The sequence below is a fragment of the Chaetodon trifascialis genome, chromosome 2, assembly GCF_039877785.1.
Source record: "Chaetodon trifascialis isolate fChaTrf1 chromosome 2, fChaTrf1.hap1, whole genome shotgun sequence".
NCBI lineage: Eukaryota > Metazoa > Chordata > Actinopteri > Chaetodontiformes > Chaetodontidae > Chaetodon > Chaetodon trifascialis.
Genome location: NC_092057.1, coordinates 9,008,041 through 9,031,649, shown reverse-complemented (window position 1 = coordinate 9,031,649; position 23,609 = coordinate 9,008,041). Strand labels below are relative to the sequence as shown.

Here is a 23,609-nt window from a genome sequence, read left to right as displayed (position 1 = left end):
CATACATACATACATACATACATACATCTTAACCGTTTGGCTGGAATAGTGTTGTGTGGCTTAGTCTGAGTCACTTCGTTTGTTTCCTATTTACCCAGCCTTTTTTTTTTTTTTTTTTTTTCCAGCACACAGATAGAATGGACAGTAGTCTCATGAGATTTCAATTTCATCTTTATTCTGGCATAAATTACTTACGAGACTGTTATTCTGACAGGCATTTACAGGAACTTGTTCTGCTGTTGTCACAGATGACTGCAATATAGATTATTTTCAAAATGAGTTCATTATAATCAGTGAAATCTTTTAATACATTTTTTGTTCAATCATGATGCTTTTACTTTGAAAGACATTACAGGGAGTTGCTCTTATTTTGACAGTGGTGTCAGATATCAGAGATAAAAATAAAAGCTGCTGAGTGCAGAATTGAATTTAAGGTGGACAGACATGTCTCTGCGTATGCTTTTATTATGTCTCTTTAACTTTGTCATGGCCGAAAACAAACTGACTTCTGTGGATTTTGAGATTTTTGGGAATGTGCAGGGTAGGTCATGTGTCACATGTCATGTGTCACATCTTACTTTACTTTGTATGCATAAAGTCATATAATGTCTAAAGTTACAGACATGTGGGGTGTTGATTTGTTTCTGTCTGTATGTAGATTACATAAAGATTCTCTTTAACATTTCTGTAGTGTTGTAAGATTAAGTGTTAAAGCTAAAAAAAATTCATGAATATATAAAAAAATATTCCTGCATACACTGACTGACAGTAAGCTGTAGATTTTATTCAGAAATGATTAATATCACCTGAACAACATCACTGCAGATTCATAGTTTCTTATTTAGAAAAGGGCTATAAAGTTTCAGAATCATGTATATATTATATCAGTTGTATATCATTATGTTTATGAGAGAGTAACCAGGTGTTTGTCTGTTTTCAGGTGTTTGCTTCAGAATGGTGAGCTTCATGTTAAACTTTGCTCCAATGTTCATAATCCATAATCATGATTCAGTGATATAATATTCTGATATAATGTCAGAATGATGAAATTTTGGGGGGGCAGAGTCATGATACTGTTTCACACTGATTCACTTCAACGTCAGAAATTTGTGTTGAAATTTTTAGTCACTTCAGATCTAAAAAAAACAACAACAAAAAAACTAATAGATGATCAATGATTGATTGATGGATGGATGAATTTTGGAATGAGAAATGATAAATGATTGGACATTCACTTAAGTTTTACTGGCTTTTATTTCTAGTAGTATTTGTGATTGTCTTAACTAGTATGTATGTTTATTATTGATTCAGGAAGTGTCAATGGGACTTAATAAAGTTAAGTAAACATGAACATGTTTTTCTGATGATGTGAATCTGTTAGTACACAGAGGATCAGGGCCGCAGTCTAGGACTCAGTGGCTGGGTGAAGAACACCAGACAAGGAACTGTGATTGGCCAAATCCAAGGACTTCCGGACAAAGTCCACGACATGTAAGTCCAAACTGTCCAATCAGAGAAGAGGGTTTAACTGCTGACAGCAAATCTGAGTGCCACCTCCACACATAGAATCTATAAACAACACAGTGAGACTAGACTAGGTGGGAAGTATTTGGCTGGTGATGTGAATTCCTGGATATTAAAGCAGAATTTCACCAATGGAAAGATAGTGTTATGATAGAACTGGTCTGTCCAAACAGTAGAAAGGAAGTAGAACATGACCAGAGAAAACATAGGTAAAGGCCTGTGGCATTCCCTTTTGCTCCAAAGGTAGAAAACCACAACAACCAGAATGCACTATGCTTGATACCTTCAGAGGCCTCCCCCAGGCTGCTCCTATTGAAAAGGCTTCAAAGGAGCTTCCAGACCAGTCCACACCAGCATCAGCACTTGCTCTGTCCCAGCCTGTACTGGCAGCCAACATTGCACAAATGCCCAGACCTTCAAAGGGAGCTCCAGTAAGCCAATTTCAAACCGGCGATGTGGGCGTCATTGACAAAGGCTGCATCCCTGATTTTCTTTAGACTCTTTCTGAAATCTTCACAATAAACCAGCAGCAGACGATCACAGTGTTCTTGAAGGTAAATAACAAGGGAGTTAGCGATGTAGCTTGGTGGTAGTCCATTAAAGGCTTTATATACAAGGAGGAGGACCTTAAAATCAGTCCTGAATGTTACAGAAAGCCAGTGCAGAACAGCTAAAATGGAACTTCATATGTGAAAGATGCTATACAAATACAGTTTGTTGTTGTTGTTGTTGTTGTTGTTGTTGTTGTTGTTGTTGTTGTTCTATGCAGTTAATGGTTGAGTTTCCATGGTGTGGAGCTGCATTCTCAATTTACAAAAAGCATTTATCAAAAGCTGTTAGGTCTCTATCAGGGAGTTTATAGGTTATTATTAGTATTTACTATTTCATAATGTAACAAGTTATACTATATAGTGTGGATTTTTTTTATTTTTTTGGTGTTGTAACATTATTATAGAAAACATAACCAATTTAATCATGATTATTTGCTGGACGGCATTAAAAACTACTTTACAAAAAACAGTCCCCTTGAAAACACCTGAGACTACCTGTTTGCACCTTCACCTTGAATGACGTGGACTCTGTTGAACCTCCTCTGAGTTAAACAGTTCATCTTTGACACAGATTATCCACATTTCTTCTTCTTCTTCTTCTTGTGTTTTTCAGGAAACTCTGGTTGAAAAGTGTTGGCAGCCCGAGCTCTCGAATTGACCGAGCTGTCTTCTCCAACGAGAGAGACATTTCTAAACTCGAAATCCACGGCTTCTCTACCCGCTACTGAACACACTCAGACAGCTCCGAGGTCACATCATCAATGACTGTCACACCTACAAAAACAGAATTTCTGTCACTGAAATAGGGCTGAAACAGTTAATTGATCGATTAGTCAGTCCACAGGTCATGTTTATGATTGACTATTGAACCCATTTATCAATAAAACTTTGACTTTCCTCTGGTATCTCCATTGTCTCAAATTGTTCTTAGTTTTAAAAACATTCATGACATTTTATCATCTGTTTGTTTAAAAAATATATATCTAAAGATTAACCCATAATGAAAGTAAAAATTTGTTGCTGCATTAAAATGTTTTGTGTTAAAGTTGTTTGTTGGTTGTGCTGAAAAACATCTAAAAGTGAAATGGAAGGGCAGTAAAAGAGACATGTTTGTAGGTTGTTGTTGGTATCACGGTATTTGGCTGTTCACTCAGTTCACTAGAATAGTCCCTGATATTTCTGTTTTTTGATCCATGTTTTGCTTTCCTGGAGCTTGCTTTTCTTTTTGGATTTTTTGAACTCAGTAGGATTTGGTTTGCCTTATTTTAGTTAAATAAATCATTTGAACAGTTTCCGCTTCAAGTCAGCATCATTGGGTTCACTTCCTTATTTTTTCAATGGTCACACATCGTAACACGGGAAGCCCTAAATTTGCAGCGTCCCACCAGCATCTAAAGAAACCTGATGCATTTAGGAGACAAGTCCTGTCGATGACGTTCAAATAGAACTACAACTTCAAATAGCCACAATGAGCAAAGTTATGTTTGTAGAAAGAGTTTATTATTGACGTTCGAGATAAATGTTTGTCTTATCTCAAGGTCCACTTACTGGCTTTTACCGGAGTTTTTAACTGCATCTCGACATTTCAGTCAGCTGTTTGCTTGGTTGTCATGGAGATTATTTCCAGTTGATGCAGTCTAGATATTGTCGCACATTTTTTTTTTATGTTTAACACTCTAAACTTTGATAATAGGATAAACATTTGATTATATTTTAGTTTAATTCAGGTATATTAGGTGTCACTCAGTTTCTGCCTCATTGTTTCCACCAGATTCTTTGTTTTCCAGGTTTCTGTTTAGGTTCAGTTTTGTGTTTGACTGTCCTGTGATTCAGTTATTATCACACTCAGTGTCATAAAGATGTTCTCATGTTTACTTCCTGTATAGGACGTTTAGTTTTATCGTGTTATTTCCACATACTGGCACTCTGAGAATGTGGCAGGTAGAAACAGATTACAGAAACAGTCCAGTACAAATATGCAAGAGGACTAAATTAAAATATGAGCTTTTCCTTGAAACAAAAGCACAAATAGGGACAGACATAATAAAACAAACCATCAGACAGCTTCACTGTTTCTTATCATTCAGGACTTTATTAAAACACTTTCAGAATAAATTCAGAGGTGAGTCACTGACAAATGGACCAATCAGAGGAGGGTGGGGAGCCACAGATGGTCACTCAGCTTTGGTCTTTTTCACAGCTCCAGGTAACCTGTCCTGAAGCCTGAAAACACACACAAATGCTCTGTTAGGAGGTTTAGTCCTTCCTGTGCAACCTCTCGCCGCAGGCTGGAGGTCAGGAAGAGTTACACAAGGAACACCCTGTCATGCGGTGTAGCACCATGTAGCTCCTAGTGATGAAAAATGATCTGATCCTGATGGATCCTGATCTGCTGTTTCACATGTTTGCTGGAGATGTCTAATGTTGCAAGTTATCAGTTATTTAGATTAACAAACTGAATTTGAACACTTTTTACTCAATCAACAACTTAGTTTAACTGAAAATATGTGAAACGTTAACTGTAGCTAACCAGCAGCTAAGCTAGCACTGTCTGGTAGTAAGGAACATGTTTTGTTTGTGTTTGTCAGTCTGTACAAACACACAAATGGAACATTTAACATATGTTCACAGTGAATCTGACATGAACTCACTTGTGCAGCATCTCCTCCACTCTTGACTGAATCAACTCGATGTAGTGATCAATCTGTGTCTGAACACCACACACACACACACACACACACACACACACACACACACACACACACACACACACACACACACACACACACACACACACACACACACACAATAAATCCTGTGTTTCCAACTTCTTATTCATTCAAGTGGAGCTGTACGTAAGATATAATCAATGTGATTTTTCAAATGTTTTTCCTTTTCTCCTGTTCAAGATCATTTTAGTATCAAAATCAATCCACAGAAACTCTCAATGCATACATACAATGCATCATAATGAAACACAACCTGCACTGGTTTTCATTAACGTTACTTAAACGTAGAATTGTACTGGTGTTAAACTAGTCTGTCTGTCCTGGTGGTGCACTCAGGTGCTGAAGTAAAGGTCAACAGAGCATTAAGCTGTCACATAGGTCTGGATTCATGTGGTATATGTTATTTTTGGACATCAACAGGAAAACAAAAACTGTTGGACAAGTGGACCAAAGGTCCTTTGTTCATGCAGGTTCTGTTAACAGGATGGTCGGAGAGAAACCAGCAGTACCTTTTTCTTCTGGTAAATCAGTGGAGTCGTGAAGAAAATGATGTCAGCTGGATGGAGAGAAGACTGTTTAGTTTCTTTGAATTGAAAATCAAATTAAATCAGTGGGTTATTAAAAAGAAGCCTCACCAAGGATCAGGATGGTGACTCCATTAAAGATGGCACCAACATAAGTCATGATCCACATGACTGCAGCCAGCTGAAACATTTAGAAAACAGATGAGACATTTAGAGAACAAACTAAAGAAACGTTTAGAGAACAGATGGAACGTTTAGAGAACAAACAGATGAAACGTTTGGAGAACAGATGAGACATTTAGAGAACAAACAGATGAAACATTTAGAGAACAGATGGAACGTTTAGAGAACAAACAGATGAAACGTTTAGAGAACAAACAGATGAAACGTTTAGAGAACAAATGGAACGTTTAGAGAACAAACATGAAATGTTTAGAGCACAGATGGAACTTGTGGGGACGGATGGAACATTTAGAGAACAAACAGATGAAACGTTTAGAGAACACACAGATGAAATGTTTAGAGAACAAACAGATGAAACGTTTAGAGAACAGATGAAACGTTTAGAGAACAAACAGATGAAATGTTTAGAGAACAGATGAAATGTTTAGAGAAGAAACAGATGAAACATTTAGAGAACAAACAGATGAAACATTTAGAGAACATATTAAACATTTAGAGAACAAACAGATGGAACATTTAGAGAACAGACAGATGAAACGTTTAGAGAACAGAATAAACATTTAGAGAACAAACAGATGAAACGTTTAGAGAACAAACAGATGAAATGTTCTGCATGCCATGCAAGAGTTCGGGTCTTAGGAGGTTAAATGACATGGTCGAACACTTCGACAACACGTCATCTGCTTTACATGCTGTTGCTCCGCTAAAGTTTAAAGAGGTCAACTGACAGAATCTCCCCATGGTTAACAACAGCAATTATATGAGATGAAGAGAATCTGTTGATCAGCTGAAAGAAAATAGAGGAAAACTGGGCTCACAGGTAGACTGTGAGGGGTCATTGTTCTGATGACCCCTCACAGTTGGGCCCAGTGTAGTCTCAGGGATATAGGGGGGATCTGACCAGTTTGATGAACCCTCACGCCACTCACATGGTATTGCAGCTCTCTTTATTTGTTTGATTTCATCATTGTGCATGCGCCGCCATCTATGTAGACTGAAATGTCTACTAGAAAGGTATCCATGCTTATTTGGTGTAGGCCATCTCTCAAGCCTATCAGACAAAGCTTTTATTGGATTTGTGAGGAGAAGCGTAAAATAATGGATGCGTGCATGCTTGAAAATAATATTGCTAAACCATCGTCTTCAAGTTGGGCTTCTCCTTGTTTGATAGTGGAGAAATCAGACAAAAGTCCTAGATTCTGTATAGAGTGTTGCAAAGTGAATAGTGTGTCTAAGCCAGATTCCTACCCACTTCCTCCCACTAAAGTCTGTGTGGGAGCTTGTGAAATATCTGCCTTTATTTTGGGGACTGGACTTTACTCCTGCACTGTGATGTGCTTTAGGCTGTGAAATGTGCCTGCAATATTTTAGTGCTTTGTGAATATAGTGTGTCTGTGTCTGTAGTGAGCGTATATTTTCATCTGTGTTAAAGGATTTTGTAGATGAATATATAAAGATGAATATATAAATTCTGTAAAGATGGTTTCAGTGCAAATGAACTCTTTCCTTAAAGAAATTAACACGAGGATGAATTTCAGTCAGACTTCAGAACAAACAGCTCTGAAACTGCTCTGACTAAAACCATCAGACTAAACTCTGATGAAAGAAGCTCTCCGTTCTGTCCTGTTGAACCTCAGAGCAGCGTTTGATACAGCTGATCACGATGTCTGAATCAACAGTCTTGATCAGTTGTTGGTCTTCGACTGAGTGTTAAGTTGGTTTTCAAACATCAAAGGCACAGAGTTGGACGTCAGTCTTGGAGATCATGTGTCTGACAAACATGACGTCTGTTTGAGGTTGCAGGGAGCTGACTGGTCCATTACTGTTGTCACATGTTGCCACTGGGTGGCGTCATTACAGAGCACAAAGTATGTTTCTATGCAGACGACGCACGACTGAACATCTGTGCTGAACCAGATGATGCTGCAGCTACAGACTCCATCACTGACCATCTCTTAATCAATAAATCAATGGATGAGAAAGAATTTAAGAAGAAGTTAAATGAAGACAAAGTGAAATCCTTCCAGTCTGCCCTGAAACAACAACAGAAATGCTGTTTGATAATCTGTGAGATGAACTCTCTGGATTAAATCTGAGCTTTCAGTCTTCAAGTCTCACATCAACAAGGTGACCAAAACTTCAAGTGTCACCTCAGAAACAGCTAAAGAATGTCCATTTATAAATCAAAAAGATGCTGAAGTGTAAAACAAATAAATGATTATTTCCCTACACTGCTTTCTGCTTTCTGCATCATGGAAGTCAAAGGGCGCTAAAAAAGAGAAAAGCGACAGAGAATCCATGAATGAAACTTGATTCCAGCTGCTCCGCAACAGCTCAGAAACATCACACAGCTGTTCTGCACTGACGAAAGAAAATGCCAGGGCCAAAGGATGATGTGGATGATTGACGCTACATTTAAGACATGGAGAGAGCAAGGTAAAAAACATGCGAGGGAACGTTCTGCGTTTGTTTCGGTGTGACATGTTCAGTGCAAATTACTACTTTTGCATCCAAAACATTTATTTTCCCCTTTGCCCCTGCTAACATATTCTCTGTAAATCTGACCTTCAGAGAGTCAACCAGGTCCTCAACCAGCAGCAGCCTCCTGGTCTGATTACTGAACCAGTTCAGGTGGATCAGAGACTGATCAGCTAGCAGTCGAACCGACTCCGAGGATACAGAGATGTCCCTCTCCAACAGAGCTCTGAAAGAGGACAGAGGTGGACAGAGGAGGTCACAGGACAGAAGAGGAGGACAGAGGACATCAGAGGAGGACAGAAGAGGTCACAGGACAGAAGAGTAGAGAAGAGGACAGAGAAGGACAGAAGAGAATTAATGTAACCTGTAACCTCAAATGTGTTTTTGCTGAATTCATTTCTCATTGGTTCAATTTGGTGTTTTGTGCATTTCTTAAAAAAAATTACTGAAATTGTATCTTTAATGAAGTTCACATTTCAGCCACTGTTTTCCGATAAGTTTTACACTAATCAAGTTTTTAAAAGTTAATAATGTTTAGATAAACAAGTCATATGTTTTACCCTCAAGGCTCATCTGCTCCCTTTTTTAGTCCAAATCTGAGCAACTGAATAAAGAACAAATTCCATTCAAAATAATATGTGTGTGTGTGTGTGTGTGTGTGTGTGTGTGTGTGTGTGTGTGTGTGTGTGTGTGTGTGTGTGTGTGTGTGTGTGTGTGTGTGTGTGTGTGTGTGTGTTACCTGAATGGATGACCTTCATTTGATTTCTGGATGGCCTGGATCACTGATTTATAAACCCTACAGACAGGAAGCAGACGGATAACATCATTTCCTGTTTCCATGGTCCCAGTTCTTTGGAGTTGTCGAGATCCTACTTCTGTGCTGTTTTCTGGTAACTTCCAGAGTTTGGTAATTAATCAGACTCATTAACACACAGCTGATGAATAAGGACTTCTTGTCATTCGTACAAATACTGAATATGTCTGCTGGTTTTATCTGATTTATACAGGATGAGCTGAGAATGAGAAACTCACACTGAGCAGCAAAGAGGAGAAATACAGTTAGAAATTAAATGAATTCATCTAAAAGCACATAGATCTAAACTTTAAAGACATTTTCTCAGCAGACTGGTGCACTGTGGGATTCACGGAGTTCTGAGGAGCAGTGTTCATCAGTTTGCTGGTATATTTAAGACGTGGACACGCCTGAAGTGTGTTTGAGATGGACTTGTTCTTCACTCTGGTTTCAGTATTTAGAGACACGATCAAACATGCAGCAGCATTGTTTTCATGCTGAACAACAGGTCCTGCTCTCATTGGCTGCCGACACATTCAGTGTACATTTCGACTGGTCACTGACAGACCAGGTGACCCACCCCCTCACCTGAAGGTGATGGTGACACAGAGGCAAGTCAGTAGCAGGTAGGACACCACACTGATGACAGACAGCGTTGCTACGGAGACAAGAACCAGCAACGACAGGCCAAATGCTGCCGCCGTCTTCTTCGGTTCCTTCCAGTGGACAAGCTGTAAGGCTGGGGGGGGGGGCAAGATTTATAGTAAACACATAATGTTCTCACAGAGACAGATAAACATATTCATCAGACACATAAAACAAGCACAGTGAAAATACATCTAATGCATGACTTTCATGAATAACAACAATCCATAAAAAGTCATTGAGCCGAGGACCCAACCAATCATCACTGAAGTAGCTCATTCTTTCAAGAACAACGTACATATTTTGGACAGGGAGGACAGATGGTTTGGAAGAGGAGGGAAGGAGGCTGTTTAAATCATATCCCTCAATAGAGGAGGAGGTCAATGACACCATTTATCCTCCACCTCCAATGCTGCCCCTCCCAGCAGATTTAACAACCATTCACAGCTGACCTCAAGTAACGACTCTGTCTGTCATTTACTGCCAATTGTTGGAGTAAACGACTGTCCGTCGACTCTAACGAGTACTAATACACAGCCAGCGACACCCAAGGTGTCTCCCAGGGTTCAGTACTTGATCCCCCGCTGTTCATCCTCTACACGTCCCCCTCTGAAACATCATCATCATCAGTATCCATGTCCATTCCCATGTCCACTGCGACACAGGCGATATCCGACCCAACATCTGCATCATCACTGCATCACTCTCTCCATCCTAACCCCTTGGAACTTCAACAAACAAAGTTGATTTTATCACTGTGGATATTGCTAAAGGCCACACGCTCCATCAGTAAAGACTCAGTATAACCAGTTTAAAGGTTTGTCCTGAACATGTCTGCGCTCAGCAGAGCAGCACTTAAAGCATGTGATACATTTAAGCATATTAAGGGTTAAAAAGTCCTGAGCTCTTCGAGTGATTAAAAACCAGCAGCAGCAATAAGAACCTTGTTACAGAAGCATAACGACCTGAATAATAACACCGAGGCAGTCAGCTGAGCAGGTTAGCTAACACCAGGACAATAGAGCTTTGTGTGTGAGCACAACTTCATCCACATGCTAACCAAGCGGCTGCAGGACAGGATGGTTCAACAGCTGGTCTATGAGCGAGCTGGAAACAGAATTTGAGACTGTATTCATCATCATACATCATTGTTTAAATGTTATTATTCAGCAGCACAAATGAACTTCACCTCCATAGTGAAAATACAAAAAGCTTGAAGTATTAAACAGTAAGTGTTGACCTGGAACACAGCCAAGCTCACCAACAGTTTGATATGTGATGTTTGTGGTTAATGACTAAAAACACGCATTCAGTTTAAATAACATCCATCAAACGATCCAACTGATGAACTGACACTGAACGCAAATACAGACACCAATCAGTGGCTCAGCTCAGCGATCAGCTGATCAGGCTGTTTCTGACCCTGGAGCAGCAGCGCTCAGCCGTCTCCTGGACAACAGAGCATCTGTCGAATGAAGACTATGACATACGGCTGAAAGACGGTGGGTTCTCATTATGCTGGCGTTCGTTTGAAGATTGAGGACAAGCTCACCTAAAGACCCATTTAGTAGACATTCTGGAGCTTTTGACTGTGTCACATGAGCTTCCCAGTTCAGTGAATGTAACCTGTGAACATGTTGAACAGGTGAGTCCTACCTGAATGTGTGAGGTCTCTGAGTGAAGAGGAGGAGGAGTTCTTGCATGATGATAATGATGAACAGTCAGAGGGGCTGCTACTGGTTGAGTCGGCCATCTTCTCCTTCGTCTTCTTCTTCTTCTGTGTGTGTGTGGAGCTGCCGTTTCTCTGCTCAGTATGACTCTCAGTCTGAGCTGCTGCTGATGGATGGATTTATGATGTCATCGCAGGGCGGGTCTTATAGAAAGGGGCGTATCCACACATCAGTCTCAGTCAACCTCACGTAACATTGAGCTGTTCAATGTGAATCCACTGTTGCATGAAAGGGTTTGAAAAGACGGACTTTGATTGTCAGCGCCGACCTATAAAAACCAAATGCCCGGCCAGTTACTTTCCTCCCACTGGTAAACAAGTTACTGAGGTTTGTGTTTGACCAATCAGAGATCTTCAACTACACCAAGAAACTGCCTGACCCATCAGATGGTTTAATGCTGCGCCCATGTCAGCGTCAGTATTTAACCATCCGAATCTGTGACGTCACAAACATGAAAATCTTCCATCTGTACCAGCAGCATGACCCCCCTGGTACAAGTGGAACCGTTCTACAGGAACCTAATTCGGGTTCTTCAGGTCGAAATGCGGCTGAAGTTCGTGTTCATGTGGTGAACATGTCAAACAACACGACTGATTGATCACTGATCTGAACACTGTGATGGATCATTTGTCTCCAGGCTGTCAAAGTATGACTGATTACTAAGTATGATCTAAAACACATAGAATCACCAGTTATTATTATTATCAGTCTGCAGTGTCTCAGTCGGGCTCAGCTGGAGCCTCACATCAGAGAAGGGTGATGTCTCAGGTGTGATAATCGTCATAGTTACCTGCTCCTCTGGCTCCGGCAGCTGCAGCGGTGACAGTCGTAGGCGTAGTGACTCTTCTCCCCACATTCATAAAATTTATCGTCAGGGTCAAACGGTTGTCTGGCGGGAGGTCGGTCAAACCGAGAGCACCGAGGACTCCCGGTGGAGAGTTCGACTCGCACGCAGCTCCCACAGACCAATCTGCAGTAATCAATACAATATATTAGAGACATGATCAGACATGAAAGAATCATTATGCTCAGATAGGCTGTTCGTTCAGTCCTACAGATTCTACAAAGTGATTCTGAGCTGAAGCCATTACTCAAAAAAAGTTCTAGATTTCAAACAGAATTCTGCAAAGTGATGATGATGATGACATCCAACACAATATAAACATATTTTATGCTACAGTGCCCTCAAGTCGATTTTACGAGGCCGTCACGTTCGATTCTTTCAAACTAAGACAGAAACTTCATCAGTCCTGAATCATCGAACACTCGTATCCGAACAGCATCAACGCTCAATTTTAACTTTTTTTAAGTCATTTTCCACTGAAGACTGAAGAGCTGCATTAATGTGTTCCAGGTCTTCAGTATAATCTTATCAGAACCAGGTGAGTACCCAGGTGTGCATTCAGGTAAATGTTTTGAATACTGACTTTCCATCTAAGCCTTGGATGGCATCGGCGGCAGCATCTCATGGATCTTGAAACTCGACAAAGGCGAAACCTGGCGGGTTCCTGGCAATCCAGACAGTTCTGAGGGGTCCATAGAGCCCAAAGGCTCGCTCCACCTCCCCTCTCCCCGACCCCAGGTTCCCCACATACACCTTAGTCTCCATGGAGGACACAGGTACTGCATCAACCAATCAGACGCCTGCTCCAGTGCTTAATTATTAATGACTCCTCTGTAAGTGAGGCTGAACAAAATAAAAGTCTTCTACAAATATTATTCAAATGTTGCCTGATACTCGGGTCCATTGTGACTCTCGAGTATAACCACACTCCATTCAAAAGTTTAAAGCTTTTGCCTCCAGATTAGACATGAAATTAAGATTCAAAACAGGAGAATTTAGTAACATAAAGCCTTTACAAAGCTAAAATTACAGGAGAAATCTATGTAGAGTGTCAAATATATCACAAATTACAAATTAATGTTTTACCATCTCTTCATTTGTTAGAGTGAGATTAACATAATATCACTTCAAAAATACAACAAAAATTTTACTGGTAAATTTGGTTTTCGAAGGTCACCTTTTGCCTTAATAAGGGTTAAACGACAAAGGCTCAGATGATCCTGAGATGATGTTTTTGCAGATTTAATGTATCATCATGTACAAATATGACATATTTTCATGGTGACAATCTTAAAGTAGCAAACAATAAAGTCAGTGTTAAACAGCAGGAGACACAAACTGATCCACTAGAACAAGTTACGAACTGCTAACTGCGGCTAACTGAGGCTAGCAGACCTGCTGCTTTCACTTATCGGAGTTTCTTTCAGGCTATGTTTACGCGTAGTAGAGTATTTCGGAAAACGGACGTTTTCAAAAATGTTGTCGTTTACATGAACCGGATAAATACGCCGTCGACCGCCATCATAACTATGCCAAACCTGTGGGCGCGAGTGTAAACATAGGTCGCTCACATGACGTTATGTATTTTCAGTCGCATGTTGTGACGTTTCGGAACCTTAAACGCCGTTTAACCCTGTTTGCACGCCAACACATCTGTCCGGTGTTTTCAGAAATCTCTACTTTGGCCGGAGTTTTTTTTTAAAATGATCGTTTTCCATGAAACAAAACAACTCTGTTTGCGTGTAAACGAGATGCCAAACCGCATGAAAACATATGCTTTTTCCCTAAATGTAAACGTAGCCTCAGTTTCAACAGTAAATTTGCTTCTAAAGTTTAACTTTTAATAATAAAAAACCAGCGCAGAGTGATCATCACTCGTCGCTGTTCGCCGCAGCTGATTGTTATTAGCTAATCAGCTGTCTGCAGTCAGCGTCACATTTCGGCTATTGTTTCCATCACGGTACCATTTAACACACCTGAAGCAGCCCAGGTCCATGCTAACAGCCCTGACCGAGCCAACCTGACAGACTGTTCGCTACCTCAGTATAACAGCTCCGGTACCGACACGTGAAAACACAGAGCAGGTGGCAGTTACCTCCTCCGTACCGACCGTGTCCCCACATCCTCACAACGAGTCCGCTCACTGAGCAACTTAGCTTAGCTGTTGGCTGGGTGACTATCACTGTAGAGGAAGTGAAGCCAGAAAAAGTTACAACAAACCACTTCCTGATAGGATTTCAAAATTGTAGCTGATTTTTTATGTCACTTTTATTTCTGAAATTTGAGGCTGACACAAAGGTATTAATACACGTTAACAGTACTTTCTTGGGACACTGTGTAATTTAATTTTTTACGTCATTGTTACTTTTTCTAATTTTATTTTCCTTTTTGATGTGATTTAAAACGTTTTTACTGAATTTCTCTCTGTTGTATTTCTTAGAAACTGTCATGAATCTTCTGCTGTCTTCGTTTATTTATTTTAGTAGTCGTTTGTTTTTGTGGTTTATTGTCGTTGTTTGCGCTTTATAAAATCAGTCAACAGGGACATGGCATTGACACGAGTGTTCTGCTATCCACCTGCAGGGGGCAACAGCGACTCACTTTAAACACTCGAGCGGGCTAGGAACCTTTATTTCTACCTCCTGTTTCCTCCGGAGGGTTTTAAAGGTCGTGCAGCGGCGGCAGGTTGCAGCGTTTGTGTTGTATTCACTAGTATCCTCGTATTGAGCCGTCAGATTGGTGGTAGCCGTGTTGACCGTGATGCAGAGCGGCTGGCCGCTATTAGGTCCGCTGCAGTGGATCCGTTACGTCAACAAACAGGTGATGGTGAAAGCGGGAAAAGAAGAACACCGTGGCTGGCTGCTGACTGTAGACCCGGTGTCCGCCAGGTGACTAAAGACACACACACACACACACACACACACACACACACACACACACATACAGATGAATGTGTGACAAACAGCGGCCGAATTTACCTGCTGAGTTTGAAACTGCAGGTGTTATTTCTGATACCGAAACTCTTCAGGTAAAGTTCCCGTGGAACTGGTGACGTAGAAGTAAAGAGATGAACAGCATCAGACCAGTTCCCCCATGTTCACACAGTGTATTGCGCTGTACACACAGCACACAGTCAGAATGTACGAAACATGTTCAGCAGCGTTCACGTGTCGGCTCGGACACACACACACACACACACACACACACACACACACACACACACACACACACACACACACACACACACACACACACACACACGTGACATCAGTTCCTGTCCTGATGGTTTTTCAGAATCATCAGTGAATCTGGATCATCAGATACTCGTTCACATGTTTTTCAGACTTGAACTCACTCACTGCGCAGAAATAGCAGCTTCTTCTTTTGAACAGAAGAATACCGTCTGATAAAACAGACTAATGAGTGTTTACATGTGGAACGTGCGGAGTCCTGATCCAGGTTTCTGATTCCTGTTCAGTCAGTAAAGTTACAAACAGAAACAAGTTTGACTTTGGTGGTACACCGTCATCGGTGGTTTGACTCTTGTTCTTAGAAAGATCAGCATGAGAAAGGAACCAGATCCTGGAGTGCAGCAGGACTGATGTGGATCCAGTTTTATTTGCTTCTCATCAGGTTTCTGCTCTTTCCTGGCTGTCGGAAACTGAAATATCTTCATGTTTCAGCTCGTCTGCAGCTTCACATTTTGTATCTTTAGGATAGTGAGCAAAAACGTAACGTGTAACGAAACGAAACGAAACGAAACGTAGAGTGTCACATTTTAGAATACAAATGAAAAAAGAGTCAGTTTTTAAGTTGCTGCTGACTTTACTGATCCAGATGTTTCAGTCTGGAAAATCCTCCAAAACAGCAGGAAGTGATGTCAAACCTCCTGCTTTGTTTTTCATGCTGCTGAGCTCTGAGACAAACTGTGATGTAGATCCAGGACTGATCTGGTCTGACGCAGTCTGTCTCTCTTGCAGTCTGGTCCTGGTGAACTTCAGGGAAGAGGGGGGAGCATCAGTGCAGGTTGTGATGGGTCATGCTGTGGAGGAGGTGCAGGTCTTGCAGGAAGCTGACGAGAAGACCACAGAGCGTCTCCAGACCTCCTTCCTGCCCGCGAGGACCGCCAGGCTGGACCTGGAGGAGCTCAGGAGGAGGAAGGAGGGTGTCCGGAGGTGGCTGGAGAAGAACCGGGTCCCAGTGTCGGAGGAGGGTGATGATCTAAGGGTGGCGGGGGTCCTGACCATCACAGCCCCATACAGACCAGAAGACTGCCTCAGTGCTAACCAGATTATCCTGGACCGCATCCAGAAACTGATCCAGATCCAATCACATCATCCTGACAATGATCCTGACATCCCTGCAGGCCTGACAACCTGTCGGGACAGTTAAATACACTGGTTTGATTCCTGCTGTCTCCTGGCCAATCAGAGCACAGCAGCAGCTGTGACTGACAGCTGGTTTGGAACCAGTTTGGAGATCCAGACAGGAAACGGGTGACGTTTTGGTTCCATGTTGTGTCTGAAGCATCGACCTGCAGGATGTTCAGCTTCTGTCCAACATCTGAAACGTGTTTGGACTTTTTCTGACTTCCTGTTTCATCACTGTGACTGTTGAAAAATAAAAGTTGAATTCACGACGTCTGCGTTTTCTCCACAAACATAAACTCTGAAATAAAACGTTTGTTTGGTTTTTCTCACATTTTATTACAACTTAAAGTCAAGATGGATCAGATTGATATCCTATCAATCTGATCTGCTGAACTACAGTCTCCATGGCAACAGTTCAACCAGTTGAATGAACTTTATTTCCAGTAAATTATAATGGAGCTGTAATCTGACCTCAGTTACCATGGAAACAGATCCCCCAGACTCACCTGGTCCTGCTCAGGTTGACAGCTGTTGACTGGAAGAACACACCAAGAGGCCCACGGAGCATGCTCAGTAGAGTCCTCCAGCCCTGGAGGTCAGGTCGACTGAAGTGGACCAAAGTGGACGGCAGTACATGAAATAAGGACAGTGCAGCATAGGTTTGTGTCGTCCAGCCAGCTCAGTGGTAGAAACATGTTTATTCCCTTGTTTTAAAGAAGGCAATCATCACGTGTGTTTACATCTTCATCAACAATCACACAGAAACATCAGGCCCACCAGAACCAGTACAGTACCTCTTTGGTTCTGGTCCAGTACCTGAAGGTCCCTGACACAGCAACAGCTCAGACCCAGAGTCCGCTTCAGTCTGTGGGGCGCTACGTTACCCACAATCCTCTCTGGGCAAGTCCCCATAGACACGAGGAAGGCCGATTGGGTCTGAGCTCACAGACAAGAAACAGACAGAAATGGAAAACTGACCACAGACGGACAAACGTTCTCCAGCGTTCTCCACAGTTCTGCAGCTGGAGGCCACAATCAGCTTGTTTTTCACAATAAGGGCACATGATTTTTGTTTTGTTTTGTCTCAGTCTGGATCAGATCAGAACGTCCTGATTGGCCGACCAGATGTTTTGTTATTTGTGTCTTTAAATCCCTTGTTTTGTTGACCCAATCAGCTGTAGTGTTAGCTTGTCTAGCCCACCTCCTCCACAATCTGTCCAATCAGCTGCCCCACCCCTTCAGGAAGTCAATCACTGTCCAATCACAGTGCAGGGGGTCCAGCAGTGTCCAGCAGGGGGGCGTGGCTCAGAGACTCCCTCTTATAGGTCTTCGGGGGCAGTTTGGGGACACCGTCTCGAGGCGGCACGGGAGGCCCGTCCAGGGGGAGGAGGGGGAGAGGTGGGGAGGGAAGGGGCATTTTTCTGGAGGCAGGGACGGGGCTGGGGGTGATGGGTGCGGGTGGAGGAAGGGGAGGTGAAGAGGAGGCAGTGGGCCCAGAGCTGATGGAGGGCGAGGAGGAGGTGGTGGCGGGAAAGAAGGCCTGAGGCAGCAGTTCACAGCGGAGGCGACCCTGAGGGGGAGGCAGGAGGTGCAGAGGAGAGCTGAGAGGCTCCCGAGGAGGTAGGGAGGGGGGGCTGTCAGGTGGAGACGACGATGATAGCGATGAGGAGTAACGAGGGGGGAGGAGCTTACAGGTGGGCTGGCGAGGGGGGACAGCAGGAGGGCTGTCCAACTTCGACATCATCTGGGGGGGGAGGGGAGGAAAAGGAGAGAGGGAGGAGAGATAGTCAGTGTGGAGGACACATGAGATGATGTGGAAGGGACCACACCTGCTCTCATTATTCATTGACATTTGCTCTTATTGGAACAGTGATGTTCTCATGTTCTGTCAGGGGATCTAAACGTTGATGGAGAACCAGACATTTATTTCTGTTTCTTCAGTGCAAAGCTTCGTCCTTTTCTGATCCTCTTTGTTTGTCCTGACAGTTACTGCAAGTTTTGTTACTGCATTACACTGTCAAACACCTTCTGTATCCATTTCAAATTAAATGCGCTCAAACATTTCAGTGGACAAAACCCCTTCATTTTCTAACAAGGCTTTTACTGTGACACATTTACAGGAACCTGACTTGTTCCATCACGATACTTCAGATGTAGATATGAACACACAAATGCTGGCAGTGATTGAAATGGAACAATAATACACTGCTCAAAAAAAATGAAGGGAACACTTGAATCACACACTGGATCATGATGAACAAATTATTCAAGTTGAAAATCTTTACTGATGTACACTGTATTATTTATGAAATGAAATGTGTGACGGTTGAAAGTGGGTGCATGTCTGGTTTTAAGTGAGTTTTAAAGAAGTTGAAAGTAGGACACTCTCTTATTGGGAGGGGTAAGCTATTCCAGAGTTTACCTCCTATTATTGACAGTACATTTTGTCCAAAAGTGTTGTGTCTATATGGTATTACACAGTCCAGTTTTACAGCGGCCCGTGTTTTACCTCCGCTTTCAAGTCTTGGGAAAAAGCCATGACGCAAAGCCATGGGTGCTGCCCCTCGATTCTCTTGACTCCAACTTGTCAATAGAGTCGATCATCAAAATCAACCAATGGGTCGCTGAGCAATTGGCCGGTGTAACTGCGCAGTTAGTTTCACGTCTCCGTCTCATTTACACATGAATGGACAGAGCGTTCACAGAGGACTCTGTTGACCAGCCCGAGTTGTTATCTTCCTGTTTCATTTGCATTTTGTCCTTTTATGAGAGCTAAGAACAACAGCAAGCAGAAAAAAGGCTGAAAAAATGTTTTCAATCTCCGTATGCTTGGACAAGTTAACGGTACTCTGCACAGATGAGCGTCTGGACACACCTGTGTTAAAACACCTGTAAAACTGCTCAGGTTCAAATTTTTAGTATGTACTCTTCCACAGTTACTCATCAGATATTACTTTACTAATTCCTAGATGAATCTGGGTACTATCCCATGATTTAAAGGTGGTTTTCACTCTAAATAGTTTTTTTTTAACTGTGTAACTGTATTTTCCTTTTTTAGGCCTACAGTGGATGGACCCCTGATACAGGCTTGCCCACCCTCTGGCCACCCCTTGTATAAAAGTCTAGTTCAGCCACTGCTGATTAAGTGTTCACTTAATTTTTTTGAGCAGTGTAGTTCACATGAATAACCCAGAATAAGGTGTTGAAAACACAATTATATTACTACACTGGTTACATTAAACAATGTAAATCTACACAAGGCCTTTATATGAGACCTGGCCTTTATTTCAGGATATATGTTAAACATGTTGGTCACCTTAGAGGGAGACGACTCAGCTGGTGCAGACTCTGGACGTCTGCGGGGAGGAACAGGAGGAGGAACTGGAACATCGTCAGCACCACGACTGAAGCTCACCATGGAGGAGACTGAGGACGACCCTGAGACAAGAGGACAACTGTTAGAATCGCACAGGTGACATGAACACACTGCACTGCTGAGCACATAAAAAATATAAACTGCACACTCAGAGGTCACTTTATTTGGAACACCTGTGTAATCTGATGTGACGCACAGGTGGGTCAGACTGTTCAGGTGTTCCTAATAAAATGGGCACTGAGTGTTCAGTGTATGTACTGTATATATAAACACAATGGGACGTGTTCAGGTTCACATTGACTGCAGCGGATTGGTCCTGTACAATATCATAAAACACACGGTGAGCCATTAGCTGATGGTTTCCATGGAGACAGACTGTTACTATGGAAACAGAGAGATGCACTGATGAGATCTATTGGATTGGTATCAGCCATGATGTCACACTTTGATAATATTATTAATAAACAAATGAAAAGAAACCTGATTACAGATCAGTGATGGAAGTTATTCTCAGGTATCACAAGAGAAACAGATCAATGCATCTGTAGTGTGATGTCAGCGATGACGCCAAGACACAGGTGAATTCAACAGACAGGTGAGTGTTGGTTAAACAGGTGAGTGTGATGCAGACGTACAGAGAGTCAGGAGGGTTAATACTAACGTGGACCGTGAGGCAAAGAGACCACAGAGAAGATACTGTCGCAGGCTGTAGAGCGAAGAGGAGAAAACACTGTGAGGAGGAGATGATGGGGGGAGGAGCAGTGACTCTGAACCCATGTTAGTTTCTCTATGAATGAAACCAACCACATAAAACACGTCCATCAGGGACCTGCAGAGGAGCTGGAAGCTAGCTGTTTGCCCTGCTGGCCAAAGTCACACAAAGACACTGATACAAGTCCTCCACGGAGATGTTGAGGGATGAGTCACGTTGGTTAACGATTCACAGCTGTCAAACCTAAATATGAGTGAACTGTGGTTTACTGTATCACAACAATAACAAGCTTTACAACATATGGATCAAATACCGGCTGTACTTGCCACCTTGCATTCTGAGACCCACCAAAATCAAATCCTGAACAGACAAGACGCCAGCCATGCTGTGAAGCAACATGAATGGATTAAGTTGAGTTTGAATGAACTGCTGATATTTCCGAACCCTCAGCACTCATGTTTGACGCACACAAAAAGAAGTTTCAGTAACGTGCATTTATGTGTATTCTTTGGAGTCTAGTTCCTCACTTCCTGAGGATTAGAGGGAACGACGATGTTGGTCAATGTCTGTTCAAAACGCTGCAAACTTCAATAGATCGTCCAAATGTCTGTGCCGTCGTGGTCATTTTTAGCCTGTTTCTACTCACATGCAGCCTCTCAGGTACATGTTTACAGCTATGAAGTATGACTAGAACTATGACTATCACATGGGAAATGAACATATAGTTCAATTGACCTGATTTCCACGTTTGCACTTTCTGAGGACACCGATGAAGCTGAAAGAACACGTGAACACACTGACGGTACCACATCTGACATTTAAAACCCCAATCTGACACACACACTGACACACAGACATGAAGAAACTGTACAGTTTCACCTTTTCACCTTCATATAAAACACGACTAATGGCAGATACAGATGTGAATGATGAGCACACGCATGCATGCGCGCACACACGCACGTGTTTACTCTAAACCCGGGTACGCTCGAAGACATGAAGAGGAAAGAGTTGGATACCTACCAGGGTGATACTCCAAGCCACTGGTTCAGGTATGTGGGAGAAATCAAGAGCCAGGAGATTGGCTCTTTTATGGATCAAATTAATTCAGTGTTCAACAGAGGAGATGAGTGGAAACCAACTACCATTTGTGGACTGTGCAATAAAGGAAGGGGAAGAAGTAAACCTTCAAGTGGAGATACACTGGAAGCCCCTAATCCTGACCAACATCTCATGTTTGACTGTCATCATCACTGGAGCAGAAACTGGAGGGATTCCAACTTTACAACATCAGGCTGAGACTGTACCCACACAAGCACAACGTCCCTGTGTCTCTTAAAGCTCTGAACACACTAAGACAGCATCCGTCCATCCAAAGGACCGAACCCCCAAAAGTCTCCAGAGCAACTTTGTTTCTGTGCAGCGAGGACTGTAAGGACTTTCATATGGAAACTAAACAGCTGCTCAGTTGACACCTGTAAAGTCCCGTGGACAGCACTCTTCACACATTTCCAACAGGAGCAACAGTTCATCGTGAGGTTCATATCCTGGACAGAGAAGACAGTGGACTGACAGAGGGGTGGAAGGTCATCCATGTCAACATGGAGCAACCCTCAACAAGAAGAAGAGGGGGTTTGAGATGCCGCCTGTCCTCAGCTTACAATGCATGGTGGTTTCCTGCAGGTGACCTTTAACAATTCTCTGCGAATAATTTATTACATGTAAGCCTGAACTTTGTCTTCTGTTTCATCCACAGAAAGTTTTACATTCATCAAAAATCTGACAGTAACACTAAGAGAGGGGTTCATGTCAGAGCTGTGAGTGGTAAGACAGTGTGTCGGTGGGCAGGGTTCAGGTCAGAGCTGTGATTGGAAGGGCAGTGTGTTAGTGGGTGGGGTTAACTTGAGAGTTGTGATTGGAACGAGAGTGTGTCGGTGGGTGGGTCTTACTGGAGTGGAAGGGGCTGCTGGGACCTTGAGGAGAGTCAAACACGCTGCCTACGTCTGTGGAGCTGGAAGCAGCGGAGGCGGGAGGCGGAGTCAGGGGGGTGCGGGGGGAGTTGGGGGCGGAGACGGCGCCCCCTTCGGCTTCGCTGTCAGGGATACGGCTGTAACTGATCTTCCTGGGCTCGTTCTGCAGCGGCGTTGGGTGTCGCATGGTGCCAGGCCTCGCCGAGGTCGGACGGATCCCCGGAGACTTCAGAGGACAGGTGTACTTCTTCACCTGGAGAGAGGAGGGAGTAAAGGGACAACAGAGGTTTGGACCTGCTTATAAAGGAACCGAACCTACAGAAAAGACAAATTAGCAGAGTCCTCCACAGATGGTGGACATGACCAAAATAATGCTGACGCTAACCGCTAACCATGTGGTAGCTTTTGACATGTTGACACATAAATGTACAGTTACTCTTCCACTGCACTGAGGAGCAGAGGCGTCAGAACGTACTGAGGTCACTGTGACGTAATCCAGCACTCAACACACAGACCCCTCTGCTAACGTCACCGGCTTTGGACAAGATCCGGTCTTAAGATGGTGTAGGATTCCTAACATGGAGGCCAGACATCTCGAGCCTAGCAGAATCAAATTTTATTCAGGCCTCTGATTTGCCAGCATGGCTTTAGAGTTTGACTTAAACTGCTGCCTGTTGGTCTGGCATGCTGTTGGCAACGCTTGTTTTGGCATTTTCAAATGGACAGAGATCTTTTTTAAACAGTGTTTTTTAAACCCCGTTTAAGAAAACCCATGTATGTGTGGACAGAGGCGTCCCGCAGCGTCGTGTGGAGACAGTAAAGGTAAAGGCAAATACACAAATGGTAATGACAGAAAAACAATTCAAGTGTTTTTGATCTGACCTGTGCTTGAGGATCGTTTCAGCTGAAGTAACTAAATCTACCTGTTAAAGCTGCAGATGTTGGTGTTTTCAGAACAACATCTGACAAATTACCATCTTATTAAGTTGCTTTTGTGTCTCACATGCAATCACAGAGTCATTTATTTCCGCATCCAGCTGCTACAGAACAACATCGTCATTCATTTGTAGATGTGTTTGTTTCAGCCAATGAACCAGAATCTCTCCGTTAGCTCTGGTACTGGTCTCCTGCACTGTCAAATGTAAATCCCATTCATTTACCCAATGACATCGATGTCATT

The 23,609-nt window shown here is 42.7% G+C and overlaps 4 protein-coding genes across 6 annotated transcripts in view; 2 read left to right on the top strand and 2 right to left on the bottom strand.

The window, feature by feature from the left end:
- The first annotated feature begins 230 nt into the window (after positions 1–230).
- On the top strand, positions 231–2,803 carry LOC139346740 (acylphosphatase-2-like). The gene is made up of 4 exons (XM_070985994.1): positions 231–541; positions 941–957; positions 1,382–1,491; positions 2,689–2,803. The coding sequence occupies exons 1-4, from the start codon at positions 445–447 to the stop codon at positions 2,801–2,803; spliced, it is 339 nt and encodes a 112-aa protein (XP_070842095.1). The 5' UTR covers positions 231–444.
- Positions 2,804–4,140: 1,337 nt separating this feature from the next.
- LOC139346118 (reticulon-3-B-like) lies at positions 4,141–14,182 on the bottom strand. Of its 2 annotated transcripts, none has more exons than XM_070985045.1 (10): positions 12,585–14,182; positions 11,948–12,127; positions 11,084–11,300; positions 9,371–9,521; positions 8,729–8,785; positions 8,077–8,215; positions 5,440–5,509; positions 5,314–5,360; positions 4,727–4,785; positions 4,141–4,298 (listed from the first exon to the last, which is right to left on the bottom strand). In XM_070985045.1, the coding sequence occupies exons 3-10, from the start codon at positions 11,178–11,180 to the stop codon at positions 4,250–4,252; spliced, it is 669 nt and encodes a 222-aa protein (XP_070841146.1). In that variant the 5' UTR covers positions 11,181–11,300; positions 11,948–12,127; positions 12,585–14,182; the 3' UTR covers positions 4,141–4,249. The 2 variants fall into 2 exon arrangements, with proteins under 2 accessions (XP_070841146.1, XP_070841155.1); XM_070985054.1 differs by having other exon boundaries at positions 14,097–14,179.
- A 489-nt stretch (positions 14,183–14,671) lies between these two features.
- On the top strand, positions 14,672–17,041 carry gemin6 (gem (nuclear organelle) associated protein 6). Its single transcript, XM_070985065.1, has 2 exons — positions 14,672–14,889; positions 15,982–17,041. Exons 1-2 carry the CDS (start codon positions 14,762–14,764, stop codon positions 16,391–16,393), a joined length of 540 nt encoding a protein of 179 aa, XP_070841166.1. The 5' UTR covers positions 14,672–14,761; the 3' UTR covers positions 16,394–17,041.
- A 458-nt stretch (positions 17,042–17,499) lies between these two features.
- The window catches only part of LOC139346068 (son of sevenless homolog 1-like), a 38,228-nt gene continuing 32,118 nt past the window's right edge, over positions 17,500–23,609 (bottom strand). The window contains exons 20-23 of one of the 2 annotated variants that reach the window (XM_070984974.1): positions 22,409–22,682; positions 20,409–20,453; positions 19,688–19,809; positions 17,500–18,115 (exon numbers count right to left, since the gene is read on the bottom strand). In XM_070984974.1, the coding sequence (XP_070841075.1) occupies positions 17,633–18,115; positions 19,688–19,809; positions 20,409–20,453; positions 22,409–22,682 (924 nt within the window). In that variant the 3' untranslated portion in view covers positions 17,500–17,632. The remainder of the gene's footprint in view (positions 18,116–19,687; positions 19,810–20,408; positions 20,454–22,408; positions 22,683–23,609) is intronic. The other variant, XM_070984979.1, reaches the window with a different exon arrangement.

Coding starts and splice junctions, on each gene's coding strand:
- LOC139346740 (XM_070985994.1), top strand. CDS start 445: ATGTCTCTGCGTATGCTTTTATTATGTCTCTTTAACTTTGTCATGGCC. Junction 1,492..2,688: donor CCGGACAAAGTCCACGACAT/GTAAGTCCAAAC, acceptor TGTGTTTTTCAG/GAAACTCTGGTTGAAAAGTG.
- LOC139346118 (XM_070985045.1), bottom strand. CDS start 11,180: ATGGCCGACTCAACCAGTAGCAGCCCCTCTGACTGTTCATCATTATCA. Junction 4,786..5,313: donor TGATTTACCAGAAGAAAAAG/GTACTGCTGGTT, acceptor TGTGGTGTTCAG/ACACAGATTGATCACTACAT. Junction 4,299..4,726: donor GTGGAGGAGATGCTGCACAA/GTGAGTTCATGT, acceptor GTGTGTTTTCAG/GCTTCAGGACAGGTTACCTG.
- gemin6 (XM_070985065.1), top strand. CDS start 14,762: ATGCAGAGCGGCTGGCCGCTATTAGGTCCGCTGCAGTGGATCCGTTAC. Junction 14,890..15,981: donor GTAGACCCGGTGTCCGCCAG/GTGACTAAAGAC, acceptor TCTCTCTTGCAG/TCTGGTCCTGGTGAACTTCA.